The 21,371-nt window shown below is 44.8% G+C and overlaps 1 protein-coding gene across 1 annotated transcript in view; it reads right to left on the reverse strand.

The window, feature by feature from the left end:
- USP9X (ubiquitin specific peptidase 9 X-linked) overlaps positions 1 to 20,491 on the reverse strand; it is a 73,864-nt gene extending 53,373 nt beyond the window's left edge. Inside the window, exons 1-2 of the mRNA XM_081081334.1 lie at positions 19,869 to 20,491; positions 1,817 to 2,067 (exon numbers count right to left, since the gene is read on the reverse strand). Coding sequence (XP_080937460.1) covers positions 1,817 to 1,912 — 96 coding nt within the window. The 5' untranslated portion in view covers positions 1,913 to 2,067; positions 19,869 to 20,491. The remainder of the gene's footprint in view (positions 1 to 1,816; positions 2,068 to 19,868) is intronic.
- Positions 20,492 to 21,371: the final 880 nt, after the last annotated feature.

Raw genomic sequence — 21,371 nt, forward strand, 5'->3', positions numbered from 1 at the left:
GAACTTCAATCATTCCTTAGGATAGGATCCTGGACATAGAACTACTACAACAGTAGAACGATCTCCTAGTGCTACTGATCTGCATGTGCATTGCCCAATTCCATCCCGGAAAAGCGCACCACCCAGCAGCACCCAAGCTTGCTCAGCCAGTGCCTTTGCCAGGGCTATTTCATGTGCCATCAAGCGTTCCTACACACCGGGGCCTAAAATTCCCCCGGAGGGAACACCCTTTAAAAAAATATTACATGTGAAGTGAAAAGAACCTGATGGATTTTAGCAAGTCCTTCAACGCCAATATGTAAAAGCATATCCCAAAAGAAAGCTTTAAGCTGGGAAGTGATTAATGCTATAGTTCCTTCTTCTGGGTCCAACAGTGTCAAATCTTGTGAAATACCGAAACTAAAATTCTAACATTAAAAAGTAGAGAATAAGAAAATGAAAGAGGGACTCGATAGATAAGAATGTAATTTATTTTGTTCCTTTGTTGTTTAAATCATCACTTTCCGAACTGCAAAGATTAGAAGAGAACATAATGTAGATGCATAATATTAAATGGAATACCACATAATAATAAATTGAAACCCAAGAGCTCTAAGAATTATCAAGAACACCTTAGCCCTAGCTGGTTTGGCTCAGTGGATAGAGCGTCGGTCTGCAGACTGAAGAGTCCCGGGTTCAATTCCGTTCAAGGGCACATACCTAGGTTGTGGGCTCGATTCCCAGTAGGGGGCGTGCAGGAGGCAGCCAATCCATGATTCTCTCTCATCATTAATGTTTCTATCTCTCTCTCCCTCTCCCTTTCTCTCTGAAATCAATAAAAAAAATTTAAAAAGAAATAACACCTTAAATAAATATAAGGCTAGAATAGAGATTTAATTTTGTTTAAAGCCACGAAAGCCATAAACATTGCAAAAGACATTAGGAATCCATGCACAACACAGGTATGAAGCTTGGAACAAAAGGGATCAAAAGATACTCAAACTTCACTACTAGCTCCTGGTTTAAAAATAGAAATCTTTGGCACCCAACCTTAGACTATGTTTAAAGAAACCTGAATACTGGCTAACAAATTCATGACACAGGAAAGACTTAACTCTGTCCAAGACCTGTGACCACGGCCTTCAGTGCTTTTATGTCTTAAAAGTGGGGACTGGAGAGAAAGAGAAATAAAGTTGATACATTTATTTGGAAAAATATTAAAACATGACCTGCTCACTTCTTTAAAATGGCAGGGAGAGAGGAAGGTGGAGGTACAGCTCTTTTCCTTCCTTCTTTTTAAAATATATTTTTATTGATTTCAGAGAGAGAGAGAAACATCAATGATGAGAGGGAATCATCAATCAGCTGCCTCCCACACGCCCCCTACTGAGGATGGAGCCCACAACCGAGGTATGTGCCCTTGACCGGAATTGAACCTGGGACTCTTCAGTCCGCAGGCTGACGCTCTATCCACTGAGCCATACCGGCTAGGGCTTGCGCAGCTCTGTTTGATTACACTTGACTAGAGAATGCCTAATCTATTATATCAGTTACCCGGGGTCATAGGGCTGGATGACTTCTTGCATTCCTCCAGAATTGACACATGGCTTTAAATACTTAATTTTAACGACTCACAGAAAAAGGACTACATACTCAAGTGTCACCATCTACAATACCCGAGCTTTCTTGTTCCTGTGAGAGACAGCAAACATTGACTTTTCTAAAAATGGTTTATGGTTGTTTTACAAATTCTTCAGAACATGGTCCATTCGTTAAGTATCCCACGGTACCAGTAGACATACCAATGTAACTTTGATGAGCCTCCTCAAAGTCCTACCTGATTCTGCTGGAGGGGCGGCTGAGACTGGCCATCAGGAGCCTGGCCCTGGTTGTCATTCCCTCCTACCGGAGAGCCACGAGTCGTGGCTGTCATACTCGACACAGGGCAGATCTTTGCAATTTTGTCTGCTTATGTAGTTGTCTTGAGAAAAGAAATTAGAGTCCACTTATAGAAGAAGTACCAGCATCTGTCAGTCTTCGGAAGCTCCAATTCAAGAATAAACCATCCTGCACAGACCATTGCATAACCTACAAGCAGAAGAGAAAAAAAGGAACATTTGTTTTAGATAGAAAATACATGCACTAAGGAACTGTTCACACTTAATATGACCAGTGACATCAGCCAGGAGAAGGTAGTTACAGAAATGAGAGGGCAAAGTGAAAAGCTCCAGTTTCATGAATACTATATCCAACTTAACAAACTGGTGACAGGACATCAGCTGTCATATCAAGGAAACGTAACTGTCCTCCATTTACTAATGCCTTAAATGCCTGCAAAAATGTGTACACTTAAGACAGACAAGGGTGATAAAACCTCATTTTTAAAAACTTTTCAGGAAGCACTGCACAGCTAGCATCATCAATGGCACCAAGTGGTTTTTAAACAAGCTTACCCATGGTTTTAACACAAACTTCAAAACTTTTGGGGACCTTTTCTTTCAAGGTTCAACCTCTAGACCAGTGATGGCGAACCTTTTGAGCTCGGCGTGTCAGCATTTTGAAAAACCCTAACTTAACTCTGGTGCCGTGTCACATATAGAAATTTTTTGATCTTTGCCACCATAGTAAAACACAGACTTATATTTATGACATTTATTTTATATATTTAAATGCCATTTAACAAAGAAAAATCAACCAAAAAAATGAGTTCGCGTGTCACCTCTGACATGCGTGTCATAGGTTCGCCATCACTGCTCTATACTATTACTCCAATGCAACTGCATCTGTGAAGTGGCCGACTGCCAAGTGACCACGACACTCCACTGTGGGCCAGGTCCTGCCCTCAGGAACTCCCGCAGCATGACCAAATTATAGGGTCATGGACCCCCACCAGCTCCACAATTCTAGGCCAAAGGTCTCATCCTTGGCTGCACAGGAAAATCATCTGCGGGGCTTTAAGAAGCACTGACGTCCAAGCCCCTCTCCAGATGGAATGGATTATAATAGCACATAGATGTTTCTCTTGCTCTTTCTTCTCCCCCCCCCCCTAGAAATCCATAGGAGAGATATCCTCAGGCGAGGGTTAACTAACAAAAAACCGACCCCAGTAATTGATTCTAATGTGCCAATAGATTGAGAACTGCAGCTGATTGGTTATAGGTATATATTGCTATAAGTAAAGCAGCCAACACTCCCCACTTACCCCAGAACAGCCTAACATTTAAGCCTCAAAATTAAATGTAATTACCCAACCCAGAGATGGGGTTCTAACAAGATTTTGTTTCACTTGTCAACAGAAAAAAATTTTAAGTGCTGATGAGGTTAAGGGCAGACAGAAAAAGCTGTCATATGTGAAGTGGAAAAACAAAAGATGACATGATTGAGCAACCTCTCGCTTTTGTTTCCCATTTTGATACACCCTGCATTACAAGAAGTTATGTGACATAGATGATCTGAAAAGCCTGAAGAAACTCGCCTATCTTTAGCTATTCTGGTCCGCCGGCAATTTATTTGAACATTTTTCTTGCCACTCCAAACATCAGCTAACCAGCGGAACTCCATCCTTCTCTACTGCAATCTGCTCCCATCTCTTCCTTTTGTTCCCCAACCTGGCCTCAAAATGGCCCTGTACACTCCCCCCAGTGGGCGGTACCCAGCACCCCCTCATCTTCTCCCGCAGGCCTTTTCCTTAGCCCACACATATGCTGGAGTCCTTCCTGAAAAAAATCAAGCTCTGCCCTCTCCTCTCTCTAAAAACCTTAAAAAGACTGTCTCCCCTTTCACTTCCGCCATCCCTCTCATCAACTGCTGTGTCTAAGCTACCAACACTGTTCTGCCCGTTGGTCTTAACTGAAGGCTGTGGATGGTTTGAAGATTCACGCCCATAAGATCCCATGCAAAGCTTCGTGGACATGAACATCTGGTGGAGGGAGAGTAAGGTCTGACCTCCGGATCATCAATGCTCTGACCGATCACACTGACTGCCACCAGGCCCACCCGGTCTTTTCCCTCCCTAGGCTAGCTTGGGGGGGACTTAAGAATAAGAAATTTGGCCCTAACCGGTTTGGGTCAGTGGATAGAGCGTCGGCCTGCGGACTGAAGGGTCCCGGGTTCTATTCCGGCCAGGGGCATTTGCCTTGGTTGCGGGCACATTCCCAGTAAGTAGGAAGTGTGCAGGAGGCAGCTGATCAATGTTTCTCTCTCATCAATGTTTTTAGCTCTCTATCCCTCTCCCTTCCTCTCTGTAAAAAGTCAATAAAACATATTAAAAAAAAAAAGAATAAGAAATTTGTCAATTCTGTAAAATCATCTGAGGAGCTTTAAAAATACTGAATCCATTAAAACTGATTTCTGGACGCAAACACAACTCTTGTTCAAAACCCTACCTCTGCCCCTCACAAGCTGCCTATCTTAAAGGCCAGTAAGAAACACTCACAATTTTTCCAGGTCTTTCCAACTGAGATAATGTTATCCGCAAAAATGCCGGGAGAATTATTTTAATAAAGGCATTTTGCAAACACCAAGCACACAATAAATTTTTAAAATGTAATTTTCCTTCCCATTTTTATAAGTACTGTGTACGATTTTGAGTATCTGAAAAAAATTATCAAAGATATAATATAACTAAGTTATGCAAGACTACTACTGCTACATATCTTAATAAATGCCATTTAATCCAAATGGCAAGATCAGGCTGCCTGGAGAACACAGCATCTTTTCATATTCAAACTTAGCATCTCAACATCTCCAAAATGGGAAAAACATCACCTTCTACCTGGATCAAGATTGCCATTATGTTTGTTTTCTTAAGGGGGGGGAGAGAGAGAGAAAAGGAGGAGGAGAGAGGGGGGAAGGGAGGGAGAGGTCTGAGAAACATCAACCATCTGCCTCCTGACCAAGACTCGAACTCACAACCTTCTGGTGTAGGGGACGATGTTCCAACTGACTGAGCCACTAGGCTGGCATTCTTTCTTTGAAATAAGCGAGACACTTACTAGTTATTTTACACTTTGCTGAACTGGCTTTCTCCAGCAGCTTTCAATGGCAAATCCTTAATATCAGAGACCCCCCCTCCCCCCCGGACAAGGAAGGCTCTTCCCCTCCCCGGTTATTATTCTCTCTCTCTGCTCAAATGGTCCTTATAGGCTAGAATCTCTCCCTGAACTCTGCTCCTCACTGAATGCCAGGCCTCACTGGCACACAAGCAGGTGCTCACATTAAAATGGGGGGCTGGCGTGGGTCAAACCCCTTCCCATTGGCACCAGTGGGCATCAGTGTTATCTTTTCCACTCCCATGCCCACCCCTCCAGGTCGGACTCCAATGTGAACAGCAGCCCAGCTGGTCTCCACTCCCAACACTGTCAACCTCTGAAACAGCGCCCGCTCCCTCCTCTCCACCTGTTATGTAAGCACTAGGATTCAAGGGCATTCACACTCAGCCATAACTTCTTTTCCCAACACTCACTCAGTCCCCAATTCCAATACTTTTCAATACAGTTTTTCTTATTAAGGGCAATTATAACCGCTAACGTGAGTGCTTACTTCGTGTGAGGCTCTATTCCAAGCGAGTTACATGCACAAGTTTATTTAACCCTCAGAATAGCCTATAATGAGCCCCATTTCAGGAGTAAAGAAACTGGGCAGACAACTAGGCGGTCACAGGGGAAGAGCCAGGGCTCTAACCCGACAGCACAAGCTCCAGGGTGTCCACCGTGAACTCCCAGGCCATGCACTGATGATGCTGAAAAATCAGGAAGAAACTTCCATTTCTCTCCTCACACCCCCACCTTGAAGAGGAACTCTAGCAAAATGCTTTTAATGCAGAAGCACTTTTTCTAAAACTGGACTTTTCACTTATGATTTTCGCATTGTAAGTATTCTAAGTCCTCGTTAATGGCTATGTAACCACAGACTTTTCTTCTTTTCTTCTAGAACACAACAGCTGTATTCCTAAGAGATGGGGCATATACAGAAAATGCTCAAGAACTACTGTTCAAAAGAGAGGGGAGCTTTCACACACCGGACTTTGAACTGCAGCAAATTACTTCCAACAACAGAGTCCACAGCAATGTTCAAACGTAGCCTTTGCTGGAGAAAAGGCCTGATTTTCCAACTCCACCAGCACGTTTTCCCACCCCAATAACATTATCATCAGCACAGGACTCATCATTCTTACCACATTATTATGATAAACTATACACAAATGTAAGTCAAGGCAATGAAAAAACAACCCACAGAATGGGAGAAACAAATTCTAAGTCATGAATCTAATAAGGGACTTGTATCTGAAACATAAAAGAATTCTTACAACTCTAATAAAAAGACAATCCAATTTAAAAATAGGCAAAGAATCCGAAGAGGCGTTTCTCCAAAGATACAGAAATGGGCCAAAAGCACACGAAAAGATGCTCCCAATCATTAATTAGCCTTCGGGAAACGCAAATCCAACAGCTACAATGAGATCCGTAGTGCATAGAGGGTTTGGGATATAATTGGTGGTTTCAGGTGTCTGGGGGTGTATCCCCTGTGGATAAGGGGGGGATACTCTATGTCAGTAATGACATGAAATGTGAGTGGGCCCAATCACAATGAAGAGACAGGCTGGAATTGAAGAAGGAAGATCCAATCACATAATGTCAACAGGAGACAGATTTTGGAGCCAAGGATACAAATTGGTTGAAAAATAAGCATCATGCAAAACAGCAACCATAAGAAAGCCAGAGTGGCTACTCATTTAGAAAAGTAAAATTGACTGTAGACAAAAGGACTGCTCAAGATAAAGAGGAATAGTCTACGATAAAAGGGCCCATTTATCAGGAGATAGAACAATTATAAGTATATAGGCGCAACATAACAGAGCCTTAAAATATATGAAAAGAAATAGACAATTCAACAATAACTAAAGACTACAATGTCCCACTTTTCTAATGGATAGAACTAAGCAAAAGATTAACAAGAAATGGGACTACATCAAACTAAAATGTTTCTGCACAGCAACGGCAACAAAATGAAAAGGCAACTTAACCGGAGAAAATATTTACAGATCATATATCTGATAAGGGGTTAACGAACTCATACAACTTAACAGCTAAAAATAAAAGGGAAATCTTAAATTTGCAACAACATGGATGGACCATGAAGGCATTAAGTGAAATAAGTCCACCAGAAAAAGAAATACTTTAAGATCTCACTTATATATGGAATCTAAAATGAAAACATAAAACCCCAAGCTCATGGTATAGAGAGAAAAGATTGGTGATTGCCTCATGGACAAAATGGGCAAAGGTGGTCAAAAGGTACAAATTTCCAGTTATAAAATAAGTCAGTCATAGGATGTAATGTACAGCCTGGTTACTATATATATGTATGGCTAATATGCAAAGTGTCCCCGCAGGAGTTCGATCACTCACTCTGACATGTGCTGACCACCAGGGGGCGGCAGGGAATGAAGGAAGGCCCTGGCTGGCTGGTGGAAGGCCCCAATCAGCCCTGATCACCGGCCAGGCCTAGGGACCTTACCCAGCATCAATTTCGTGCACCGAGCCTCTAGTAGTTAATAGTATTGTCTGACATATTTCAAAGTAGCTAGGAAGCCCTGGCCTATGTGGCTCAGTTGGTTGAGCGTCGTCCCGTGCACCAAAAGGTCACTGGTTCAATTCCAGGTCAGGGCACATACCCAGGTTGTGGGTTCGATCCCTGGTCGCAGTGCATACAGGAGGCATCCCATCAATGTTTCTCTCTCTCTCTCTCTCTCTCTCTCTCTCTCTCTCTCTCTCTCAAATCAATAAAAACATGGGGGAAGAAAGTAGTTAGGAAAATGGACCTTGAAAGTTCTCATTACAAGGAAAATAATTTTTAACAATATATAATAATGGATTTTAACTGTACTCATGGTGCTGATCATTCTGCAATATATATGAATATCAAATGATTACATTGTACACCTGAAACTAATAATGCTATGTCAATTACACCTCAATTACAAACTAAAAACAAGAGATTTTAACACTTAGAACACTCTACTAAAGAGCAGAACATATACATTCCGAGTGCACAAGGACAAATCACGTGTACTAATGTTTAATATAAAAATGAAAACAAAACACTAGTTTTTAAAAGAAAACACTTGAGCACAAAAAACAACAACGAAGAGATACTGTGAAAGATAAAACCTTGCAAGGAAAAGGAGACGGGTGCACAAAGACTATTAAAATTTGGAAATTAAATGCTCCAAATGTAGGAATTTCAACATGCCATCTCCCCCTGAACATTTTCGGTCACAGCATTGTGAAGCCCACGAAGTCAGCAGGGAGATCTTCCCTCCTGGGAATCAAAGTTTACTTCCCTTGTCACTAATACCCACCAATTATTGTTATAGTTCTGCCCCTGAACAGAAAGTTAATATTCACAACTTTCTACACTATAATCCTTTAAAGCACCTAGTGTATATACACCTGGATTGCTTTTCAAGAGGAAGCTATACCTTTTACTTAAACATTCATTCATCAAATCCTTCTGAACGGTGAGGTCCCAGCAAGTTTCAGTCCCTAAAACAAATCAACCTAATAAGTGAGCAATGGTGACTTAAAACATTTGACACAATCACATACCAAATGCCACAGAAGATACGCTTACTCATCAGTTTCCTCCTTGTAAAATGACAGAACAACGAAGTTATCCATTAATAGTTCTTACCAATCTTTATCACAATTAGTTCACTTATAGACGTCACCAATCCAATCATGAAATGCTGATCCAATACACTGAAAACAAAGACCTCATTTCATTTAGAGTCAACATTTATGCAAGACAGATGATCAATAATCACCATTTCCAATGTGCTTCCAAGGGGGTCCTCTTTTTACCCAATTCTCCAGTTAGATTAAGTCACAAATGTAAAGACTTTGAAGAGGTTTGAAACCAAAGAATTAGAAATTCCTTTTAGTCAATGAGATTATCTTCAGGATATTAAATGTTACATATAATAATTTAAAAATAACAGCCTTGAGATACAATTCACTTACCATATGAATCACCCATAATGTGTACAATTCACTTGATTGTACTTTATTCAGAGTTGTACAATTAGCACAATCCATTTTAGAACATTTTCATCAGCCCAAAAAGCAACCCCATATCCATTAGCATCAATCACGCCCCAGTCCCTCCTCCCTCACTCCAGTCCTAATTTAACCTCGTTTTTCTCTTTAGAGACTTGTCTATTCTGGACATTTCCTATAAATGGCGTCATATAACATGGAATCTTTTGTGACTGGCTTCTTTCACCTAGCATCATTATTTGTGAGGTCCATGCAAGCTGCAGCATTTCTTTTTATTGTCATAAAGTATTCCGTTGTATGGTACACATTTTTATGCATTCATTAGTTGGACATTTGCATAGATCTTTGTGAGTTAGTGTTTTCGTTTTCTTCCAATAAACACCCAGAAGTGGAATTACTGAATCATATGGTAGTTCTACTTTAATTTGTTGAGAAACCTCCATAGTGTTTTCCATAGTGGCTGCACCAATTTACATTTCCGCCAACAAGGGATCCTTTTTCTCCAAATCCTTGTTGTCTTCCTGGTATACATCTGAAGGCTGTTTTTCAGTCTTAAGTATTGAATCTCTCAAGAGAAAAGATCTTTCCAGACATATTCTAAAGCCAAAGTTTTTTAATTAACAGGATGTTTAATCTCCCTTGTTACTAAATAGATTAAGGTTTTTTAAAAAAAAAATCTGATGTGGGAAGAAATTGATCATCATAAGGAAGACAACCATTTTTTACTGATTTTGAGAGAGGGAGGGAGAGGGAGAAAGATGGAAACATCAATTGGCTGCCTCCTGCACTGCCCCTACCGGGGATGGAGCCCACAACCCTGGCGTGTGCCCTGACTGGGAATCGAACATGGGATGACACTCAATCCACTGAGCATACCGGCTGGGTGATTAAGTTCATTTTTAAAAATACCTTCTTTCAAAAAATTCACTCAACTAGTGATTTTGTGCTACAAGGCTTAAAGCTGTCTGCTGGTCAAACTTAAAATTTTATAGGTAAGCAAGAGTTAAGTATCAGTAAGACCAATAAACATATTAAAAGATTATAAACTTCTACAGGCAAATAAATATTTAAGCCACAATTAGAAATTCTTAAATCTCCATCAAAATGGCTAAAGTTAAAAAGACTAACAATGGGAAGTGATGATGAGGAAGAGTAACCTGAGTGACACTGCTGGTGGGATTCTAAATTGGTACAACCAGTGCCTTGGGAAATCTGGTATCTATTAAAGCTAAATACTCATATACCCTATAACCCAGCAATTCCACTTCTGCGTGTATAGCAAAGACCACCATCGACAGACATGGACTAAAATAATCATGGTCACACTTTTTAAAATTGGTAAAAACACCAACAATCCAAATGTCTGTAACAATAAAATGGAGACGTAAGCCATGGTATATTTCATTCAATGACTACACAGTAATGCAAAAGAAAAAAAATAATCAAGCATATGTCGGGTAAAAGAAGCGAGACTCAAAGGTGCATACTGTTATTCCTTTTATATAAAGTTCTTAAATGGGCATAACTAACTCACTGAAAGATGGAGGTCAGAATACTGGGGGGTGGTTTTCTTTTTGGGGGTGGGGGGAGGAGGTATGAGGGAGCCTTCCGGGGTGCTAGAGATTGTCTATGTTGATCCTGAATGGTAGTTCTGCAGACATTTGTAAAAAGTTATCAAACTACACATTTAAAATTTGCAGACTTGCTGTATGCAAGTTATATCTCAATTAAAAAGTAAAAATTCATAGTAGAGATGAAAACGGTTTTCATAATAAGGCGGGATTTGCCAATTTCCCGGCCATTCTCCCTCAGGTGTACAGCGGAGTTCTTCCCGAGGCAGCATGTAATTATGTGACAACAGATTGAAGGCAGAAGCAGAGAGAGAATCCAGCTGTCTTCGATTAAGCCAGATATGCAAATTTGCAAACATGTAAAACAGCAACACTCTTCTCACTAATTCCTGTTTGGGGAAAGTTCTTTTCCATAAAAGCATTATTTACATTAACATGCAATGATCTTTGTTTTGAGTGCATACATAAATGTTTTAAATGTCTGCTTTAAGTTCTAATGTAGTAAATATCATGGGCTAGAACCCCACACAAACAAAAGCTCTTCCACTTAAAAGATGAATGTTGTTTTTTTAAAAAAAAACAAAACACCAAAAACGGAAGGCAGAGCATTTTTCCATGATTCTCCTTTCACTGACATGATTCTCCTTCTCATGATGCACGGAGACAACCCTCAAGCAGAGGCGAACGTTTATATTGGTCAGACAATGACCTCCACCATCAGGCAAGGAACACACCTGCAGGTGCTGCACTAGGTTCCTCCCCCAACCCTCAGTCTGGACCCACAACCCCCCTCCAGCTCCAAGTCAAGAAGAACTCAAGAATTTTGAATAATTGATTAATATCTCTAAAGGACACAGTAAACAGCTATATACATACTAATTAAACATGAGTTTTTAGGTTTTTTCCCAATTCTCAAGTCAGAGCACAGGAAAGTATTATAAACCCTCTACTTATACCTCACCTTTTATATATATCTATAAGGTTTATTATACATTTGCCATACTTAATTCCGTTTCATTCTACTTATTTCATTGAGCACTGAACAAAGTCAACCAACACAAGCAGTGAGCACAACCTAACCCCGCAAGGTTACAGGTTCATATCCTGATCATTCCCTGTCACAAGGACACTGCTGAGACCTCCAGGCAGGCCCTTTCGTTTTCCAATTATTTTTATAAAAGAGCAAAATGCATCTAACCTGCAAATGCACACACAAGACACCACGCAGCTGCTGGCACAGAGCTGTTCTCAAGCAGGCAGTACCGCTTGCAAGACAAAGAAACATCTCTATCAGCCAATAGGCAGAAGCTGGGTCCTTACTTAAGGTGACGACTAGGTAACGTTTTAAAATGGGAAAAGGCAGAGAAACAGGAAGCAGAGCCCATTACCCAGTTCTTGTAAGAGGCCCTCACTCTCCACATGCATGACTGTAGCATGCACTGCAATCTCATGTCCCAGGCCAGCACACACAAAGGGAGGTGACCAAGACCTGAACCACGAAAATAACCATTATTAGAAAACAGAGATAGCTTAAAAACACACAACCGCCCCCCCCTCCAAAACCCCGCATTTATTCAAAGAAGCCTGGGGCCATTAGTTTATGTGCATAATCCTGTAAAGCTCAGTAGCCACTGAAGAGGAAAAGCAACAGATACATAAAATGGACCAGGCCGAAGAGCAATTAAATTATGTTCAAGATGTTACTGGCACAGGCAAACAACCAGGCCACTCTAAAAGGACTATTAGGAGAGTCGCAGAAATGGGAAAGCATGGGGAGTGCATGGAGAATTGGGAGGCAAGTAAATGGAGGATAGGGAGACGGGACAAAAATAGCAGGAAATTTTGTTGGAAAATTATATTAAAGTCAACCTCATGACGAGTTTTGAGCAGTATTTACAAAAGCACTATCTTAAAAAGGAGCTGGGGTCCTAGGTTCGATTCCGGTCAAGGGCACAGGCCCAGATTGTGGGCTCGATCCCCAGTGTGGGGCGTGCAGGAGGCAGCTGATCCATGATTCTCTCTCCTCATTGATGTCTCTCTCCCACTCCCTTCCTCTCTGAAATCAACAACAATATGTATGTTTTTTTAAAAAAGGAGCTGGGAAGGAGGGACATGAAAACCGCTCCCCAGGCAGGTGAACAAATGCACACACTCGGGTCCCGAGGTGGAAGTGGAGGCAGGACATGACTTAGTAAATTCATCATGTAACTGCTGAGAACCTTTTATTCAACACATATCTGTAATATGGTTGTTTCAACACAATGGAATTATCAGAGGTAGGATTTGTGTTTTTGCTCCCCCCCCCCCCAACTTTTTCTTGGGGCAGGGGCGGGGTGGGGTGGGGTGTGCTAACATTACAGATCAGTGTCTGGTTCATTTCAGCTCCTTCACTGCCAGTGTCTGTGATGACCAAGGTATTCAGGCATCTGCTGCACTGGACGGTAAACTTCACATTGTCCACATTTTTCTCCATCTTGACAGATGTGGCATCGTTTCATCTAGCCGTGTGCAGGGCCTTTGATTTCCTCAATTTTGTGAGGCCACGAGGTGCAGAGAGCTCGAAACCGGCTCAGCTTTTTAACAGAATATACTGACTTCATAATCAGATAAAAGTTATAAAGTATAGAACTTTAGGCAGCTTTCCAGCAAATAAACTGGTTTAAGTACTTAAAAGTAAGTTTTAGTGTGCTCTGAAAACTTTATTTATACAGAACACTATCCCTGAAGACATGAAAATAATAAGCTGTTTTGATAACGCATCGTTCCAATTGAGCCTTCCTTTAACATGAGTATCAAACACCACGATGCTCTCTTAGACTCTAAGTGCAAAGCCCTAAATATTTATGATCCGGCCCTTTAGAGGAAGTTTGCTGAGGTGTTATCAAGGAGAGCAACCAACCCTTTCTCCACTACCTTAATCAGAGACAGAACACCACCAGGTAAAAGAACATGGGTCTAACGCCACACAGTCATTTCCATGCTCTCTGGGGTCCAAGTGGATTGAGCGCACTTACAAGAAATTCTAAGTAACCAGCAACCTAAACTCACACCCCCCAATAACCACCACAGTCAATAGGAGGGAAATGGGAAAAACGGGAAAGAAGTCAAAGACTCCTTATTCTTCCTAATTTCTTCTCTCTTCCCACTCCACAGGCTTCGTGGCTGGGGATGGGACCCAAAACTACCAACTCAAAATCATCCCAGGAAAAAAAATTCCTTTGTTGATGGTTGGTCCATATGAGTCTAAAGCGACCCATGCTTACATGATTGATCAGTTACAGGAAGGAGAACTGAAAGGGGGCCATGATGTGATGACACATCCATTTCGTAGGAGCAGTTCAAGTTACTGGAGGTCAAATATTCCTCCAGATTTTGCCATTCGGGCAAACAGTTATTGTAAACAATGTAATACTACATGCTCTCTATAATACACAAAGATAAAGGACAGACTCCCTGACTTTATGATTCATTATCAACTAGGGAGAGACTTCAGTGTAAATTTTATGAGAGTGACTACAAAGGTAATGGGATTTAAAGAATCCACTAATTAATGTGACTAGTTACATCTGGAAACAGCTCCATGTACCTCAGTCGAGTTCCTTTACCTCTTTGAGCCACGTTCCTTATCTGAAAACCAGAGTTTGACTAGAGCTAAGACTCCTTTCAGAGCTGCTCATCATAAAAGGATTATTAGGTCAAGTTTAACTCCAAGCAATAAAGAGAATTGGGGGGGGGGGGGGTGAGGAGAGAAATCAGACCAAGAATATGGTGGATTATTTATCTAACAAAATATTATCGACTGCCTTATGTGCCAGGAACTTTCTAGGTGCTAGGGATGTATCAGCGGACTTAGGATCTTGAGTCTGACCAACTGGGTGCCACCAACCTAAAAGAATTTGGAGGGCAAAATTATTCTAAGAAAAATCAAACAAAAAGAAAGACACAGTATGAAGGTAACTTACAGAGCATCAATACGGGAAAGAAATGGCAGGAGGAAGGGGTGACACCAGAGCATGTCATTCCAGACTCCTAAAGCCAGCATGCAAGCATTTGGAGAGAATCCACTTCTGCTGTGCATGGCATCTGGGCTCAGTGGAGAAGACTGGGGCTCAGAATGAAATTCTATTTAACTTATTTAAAGAAACTGAAAGGTAAAAGGAAAATTCCATTGGCTTATATCCCAACTAGATAGACGTCGAATACAGTAACTTAATTCAGTCTCCTAGGAGGCACAATAATGAATGACAAAATTAGTTAGGACAACTTTTGAGATCAGCTAGTCCAATGTCCCCCCCCTCCCAATTTCATACAAAATAAGATTCTAGACAATAGTAATTTCTAGCCCAATTAATGTGTTGAATAGATAAAAAGGAAACTAATGCCTTAACAGATATGTCAGTATCAGAGCTGGAACCATAACTCTAAGAAGGTGCTCAGTAAGAGGTGATTAACAAATACATTTTATGTGTGTGTATGTGCATAAAATCCTAAGTGCTATCCGGGTCTCTTCCCATGACTCACCCGGGTCTGAAGCTCTCACAGTGTCTGCGCCTGGAACTGTTAGCAATGTGACTGACAAAACTAACTCAAGCAAGAATATTACTGTCTAATGGTAGGGCACAATCTCAGCCTCAGATCTCCCCTTTCCCCAAAATGAATTGCAAAAAGAACCAGAAACCCCTAACCGCGTATCAGAATCATCTTTTGAGGTTTTGTATTTGTAATACATTTTTATTGGGTTTTTCTTAAGAGGGGGAGGGAGGAAGAGGGGAGTAACATCTATTGGTTGCCTCCCGCACGTGCCCAACCCAGGATGGAACCGGAAACCTGGGTAGGTGCCCTGACCTTCTGGTGCAAGGGATGCCATTCCAGCCAACTGAGCCGAGCCACACCGGCTGGGCCAATACATTTTTTTTAAGCTCCACAGGTGATTCTGATACACAGTGAGGTGGGAAAATCGTTGTGAAAATAAGATTGTGAGAAAAGATTAGAAACTCATTTGCTGTGGAATACGTGTATAGTAGATGGGTGTTCACTGAAGCTCACGAGACAAGCACAGCACATTTAAAGAATAAACATAAGATACCTCATCTTAACGGTGTATCTTTTCACACCTTATTCCTTAAAAGTATATTACATCGGCCACTGTTACTGAATAGCAATAACTGAGTGATAATCCAAACTCCAATATATACAGAACAGAAGATTCATTAAGTCTATTTTCCTTATGATAGACTTTATAGCATAGAAAATAAGACTATAGTAATCGTTACTTTAACAGAAAGATCGGACAAATCACGTGCCACATTAAGAATGCTCAGAGATTCTATGTTAGCAGGCTTTCCTCTCTTCTCTCCATACAGAATTTAGCACAATGGCGAGACCAAAGGAATTAAAAGAAACAAAGTGTTATCACTATTTCATTCATTTCATAAAATTATCAGCCAAAACTATAAAAATGCAAAATAAAGCCCTTAGTTTAAAAAAGCTTTTGTAAAATGTAGAGAGTAAACAAGGCTAAATAAAACTTAGAATTCTCAAATTGAACACAGATGCTCACATGATACTAAATGTTCACTTGTGAGATGATTTAAATAAATTACTGGGAGACAATGCCTCCATTTTGCATCTTTTAAGAAAGGGGGTGGGGTAAGAGATCAAGCAAAGGACTTGTATGGACACAGACACTAGGAGGGGCGAGGGCCTGTGATGGGGGGTGGGGGTGGCCGGGGAGAGGTCAATGGGGGAAAAGGAGACATATGTACTACTATATATAATGCTTTAAACAATGAAGAATTAAATAAAAAAAGTTAAAAGTTGCCTAACATCATTTTAATAGTAAACACACTCATCAACTAAACTATCAACCTGAACGTGTTGGGAGACACGTGGAAGGGAAAGAACATACTTGCCTCAGAGCTTTAGCATATCCCTGGACCAACCAAGGTATTTCCCAAATTGCAGATTACTGTCATATTTAAAATTTTTAATCTAAAGTTACTCCAGTATAGAAAACAACCCAAAAGTTCTAAGTGTTTTTTTTTAAAAACCCACAGTAATCAGCGTTGTTTCACTAATGTGACGCAGTAGTGGAAGCACCCCCGGTTGCGCCTGCCTGGCCTCAGTCCCTCATCTGTATAATGGAGAGAACACTCTCTCGGGAAGGTAGGAAGTGGGAAATGGTTTACGTAGTGCTGGCACTTTTCAATGCTTAATAAATGACAATTATGCTGATAACTGAGAACAGTTGAGAAAAAACCAAATCGATCTGATTTAGCCACTTGAAAGTTCAGTAAGAACATACTCACAGCAGTAACGCGGTGGTCTGCAAGCCCGGCTGCATCTGAGAAGTCACCCTCCAGTGCTTTCAAAAAAGAGCTTTTGCCCCGACCCCATATCAGAACAATTCATCAGTCTCTGGGAGTGGGACCCAAGCATCTGTATTTATTTATTTTTTAACTCCCCCAAGTGATTCTAATGTGCAGCCAGGGGTGGGGTCTGATGCATGAAACCTTTCCCAATTACTAACATTAGACTCTGAATGTTAAAACAAGACAACTTAGCCCTAGCCAGTTTGGCTCAGTGGATGGAGGGTCCACCCTCAGATATAAGGGTCCCGGGTTCGAGTCCGGTCTTGATTGCAGGCTCATGCTGGAGGCAACCAATCATCTCACATTGATGTTTCTGTCTCTCCCCATCCCTTCCAAAAAAAATGAACGGGGAAAATGTCCTTGCGTGAACATTAACAACAATAAAATAAGACAACTTAGCCATAAATACAATAGCTTTTATAGCTCCTAAAAGAACCAAGTGGTTTTCAATTTTTGAGAAAAAACAAAATCAAGATTCAAAAAACATAACAGTAAAAGAGGGAATATAATGCAGGCTATTATAAAGCATTACATTCTTTTAGAATTAAAAATCAACAACTAGCTCAATAACCACAGCATTAGACACCCCTCGCCCCCACCAGGTAACTGTCCAAAAAACTAACCCTTTTACCACAACTCTTCAACCTGATTTAAACAAAGACTGGTTTCAGTATTAAAATTCTGAATCTGAAGTGTGAAAACTTTATTAGTTTTTAAATTGTCCTTCCGAAATCATAAATGGCCTGAAAGAATGCTTCCTTGTGTCCAACTACTCAAGAACTAACAAATCCAGGATAAGTAAATTCATGGAAAACATCCACCTTCAAAAACTGCAAGAGCATTATTAATACCACATCAAAGAAAAATTATCTCTGGAGATAGCCATGCAACCTCTTATCTTCTTGAGATGTTAGAAAATGTATTTCAAAATCCTGAAAGAAAAAAGATCCAAAGTAAATCCCACTCGAGCATTCCAGTGATAAAACAGGAGAACTACGGAACACCAAGAGATTCCAATAATTTGATGAAAGGTAAAATGTGCCTTCCAAGTTACTTTCTGAAGAATTTAGATTTCCACATCTGAATGTTCTTGCTGTTATCTAATCCCTCCAGAAATTTTCCCTCAGAAACTACCAAGGTCAGCAAACAAAAGAACGTCAATATAATATGTGGAGAATTACAAGTTAAAGGTTCACGCAAAAAATACATACATTTTAAAAGGAACAGGGAGCAAAAATTCGTGTAAGTTCAAATGTGTTATTTTTTTAATTAGAGAAAGCAAAATATATGAGGAACATTTTGAGTTCCCCCTTGGTACACCAATTTGAAATACTTCTGGTTTTCACTGTTATCTAAACACTGGGACAATAAAGCTTAAAGAGTTCAAGTTCTAAGACAACGTCCCAGCTTTAAAACCGAGAGGCCAAATATCAATACATTTTGTATATTTAATACACGAATCTTGAAGCTCTTGGAAGGCATTTGCTGAAAGCAAAATGGCAGCCCACTGAAATCAGCCGAGCAGGCAGAGCTGAAGGAGAGTTTGCAGGCTCTATTTTTACAAAGTTCAAGTGTACAGGTTAACAAAACCCAGCTAGTCATGGTTAACCAGTCCTTACCATATCATCACCGAGCAGATAATGAGCTCCGAGGGAGGGTGACGTGCCTGCAGAAAAGTTGCCTAATGGAGGCACTCCAAATTTTTCCTCCGAAGTGAAGATATACCAGCGTTATGTCGACTTCAGGGACTCAAGGGTTTTCAGGTGAAGGAAGGCCATCGAATATTCCCTCCCCGCCCCCCCGCCCCCGAAATAAAGCAAGAACCTTTAACGAACATGGACCTCGCTCGGGGGTTTTACATTCAAAGCCCGTGTGAAGACAGGCCACACACCTGTGCCAACGGAACAGCGGAAAATCCACTTTCACGTTGCCACTGCGGAGCTTTTCAAAAAGAACCTGCGCAATCTTAACCAACTTGCCTGGGAAAAGCGAGGAAACCCCCGGGCGGGTCCCAGCCGCTGCATAAAGGCACACAAATCCCCCCCAAACCCGTCGGCACCTGCTCCCACAATGAATGAAAAGGGAACCGTTGCCCGACGCCGAAGCCTTGCGTCCCCACAACAGGGAGGTTTCCTCGTTCCCGAACTCGCACCGGCTACTCTTTTGGGCAGAAACGGTTAAAAATAGCCAAGGCGGTGGGTCCGAGGGAGCCTGGGAGCGATGTCTGCATCCCGACACCGTCCGCTGGGGCCCCGGGGGCCGGGGCGGCGATGACCCGGCGGCGGCGGGGTCGCGGGGAAGCTGCGGGCTCGGGCGGGGGCAGGCGGCCGAGCCGCGGGGTTCGATCGCCAGACGGAGCCGAGGCCTAGCGCTCCGGCTCCAAATCACTCCACCTCAGTAATGGCGTTCGGTGTCAAGTGGAACGAGAATGGGGAGGAGGGCGGCCGCCCGAGCGCCCGAGCGGCAGCCCCGGGCCCGGGAGCCGGGAGCCCCCCGACGCCGCGCCGGCCCCCGGGGTGCGGATGCGGAGGCTGCCCGCAGGGCCCGGAGACTCCATCCTCCCACTCGGCCCCAGACAGGACGGGAAGGGGGAGGAGGGGGAGGGACGGAGCCGTCAGCCATTTTCCCTTCCAGCCCCAAACACACACACACACACTCACACACACGCTCCCGGGACGCCGGTCCGCGGGGAGCCCGGCCCCGCGGCCCCGCCGCGCGCGCCCGCCCCGCCGGGGCCCGGGGTGGGGGCGGCGGGGAAGCCCCCGGGGCGGCGGGGTGCCCGGCGCGCACACACACCCCTCGCCCTCCTCCCCGCCGCCAAGTCCAGCTGTTGCCCCGGGAAAGCGCGCCACCCCCCGCTCCCCGCCCCGGGCGAGGCGGCCACTCACCGCACAACACGGGCGTCTGGTCTCCGGCAGCAGGACACGCGGAACCGGCAGCACCACTCGGTCCCGGGGCAAGACGGCCCCGGGGCGTCCCGGGCCACCGGTGAGGGGACGGGCGTCGAAGTCTGAGGAGAGGCTGAGGCGACAGCTCGGGAGCCGGGACTCCGCGCTCGCAGCGCCCGCCCCGCAGCGGCGGCCGCTCCTCCTCCGCCGCCGCCGACCCTCTTCCCTTCCTCTCAGGCCAGGCTCTGCGCCCCGACGGGCTCCGGGCGGTGCGTCTGTCCTGCGTCACCTCCTCCCGCTCCTCCTCCCTCAGCGGCCGCTTCGCTGGGCCCCGCTCGCCGTCCGCGTCCGCGCTCCGGGCCTGCTCGCTGCGCTGCGGCTCGCCGCTCGCTCCCGGCGCCGACCGAGCCGGGCGCTGAGCCGCCGCCTCCCGCGAGGGGCGGCGCACGGGCTCCCGCGAGGCCTGCGAACTGAGAGCGGGAGGGGCTGAGCGGGGAGGCCCCGGCGCGCCGGCTGCACGGGGGCTGCGGCTCTGGCGGCGGCCACTACCTTCCGCAGCCGCGGCTGCCCGTCCTCGTCAATATGGCGGCCCCACCACAGCAAAAAAAAAAAAAGCCACACACACAAAAAAAAAACCGCTCGGCCAGCGGCGGCGGCGGCAGGAGCAGCGGCGGCAGCGCAGGCGGCGGCGGCGCAGACTCCCACCCGCTCCAGAGCCGCCCAAAGCCCCCGGCCCCGCCCCCCGCGAGCCCGCCCCCTGCAGGCCCCGCCCCTCGAGGCCCCGCCCCCGCCGCCCCCACCTACCCCGGCGATCAGCTGTTCCTCCCACTCCCTGGCCTCGAGCACCTCCCTCCGCTCCTCCTCCACCCGCCGCCCCGCAGCCTGGGAGACTGGCGCGCCGCCCCGGGAGCCCGGCCGCCAGACGCGGAGAACCCGGAAAGCGGGGGGAGGGGCGCCGAGGCGGGGAAGATTGTTCGCTCAGAGGCGCCTCGGCCGCCCCGCCCCCCCCGGGACACGGTTCCCCAGCCCCGGGCTCCCCGCGGAGCGGGGGCTGAGGTGGCCTGAGGCGGGGTGGGGGCGGGGGCGGGGAGGCCCGCGGGGACCCGGCGTACCACGCGGCAGGAGCTGGCGGCGCGGGGCCGGACAGGACAGAGTTAACCGCGCGAGCCGCAGCCGCGTCCCTCAGAGTTTGAGTGGGGCCGCTTGTTTTTGTTCCATTGTGAACCGTGGCTCCGCCGCCGAGTGCCCGGATGATGACGTCACCGCCCCCCAGTTCCGGGACGGTGGGGGGAGGGGTGGCGGAAAGGCTTGGGCCGGAGACCACGCGCCGGGCGCTCGCAGCCGCGAGGCCTGAGGGGGTTGAGGGGGGGGTTGTCCCAGAGGCGCAGCTGACCCGCGTCACGGGGTCCGGGAGGCGGCCAGGCCCCCGACGCGGGGACGCTGCCAGGCGGCACGGGTGCGAAGTCCCCGGCCACCTGCTCCACACCGATAGGAGGAAGGTGT

Source organism: Myotis nattereri, assembly GCF_964212035.1.
Source record: "Myotis nattereri genome assembly, chromosome: X".
Taxonomy (NCBI): domain Eukaryota; kingdom Metazoa; phylum Chordata; class Mammalia; order Chiroptera; family Vespertilionidae; genus Myotis; species Myotis nattereri.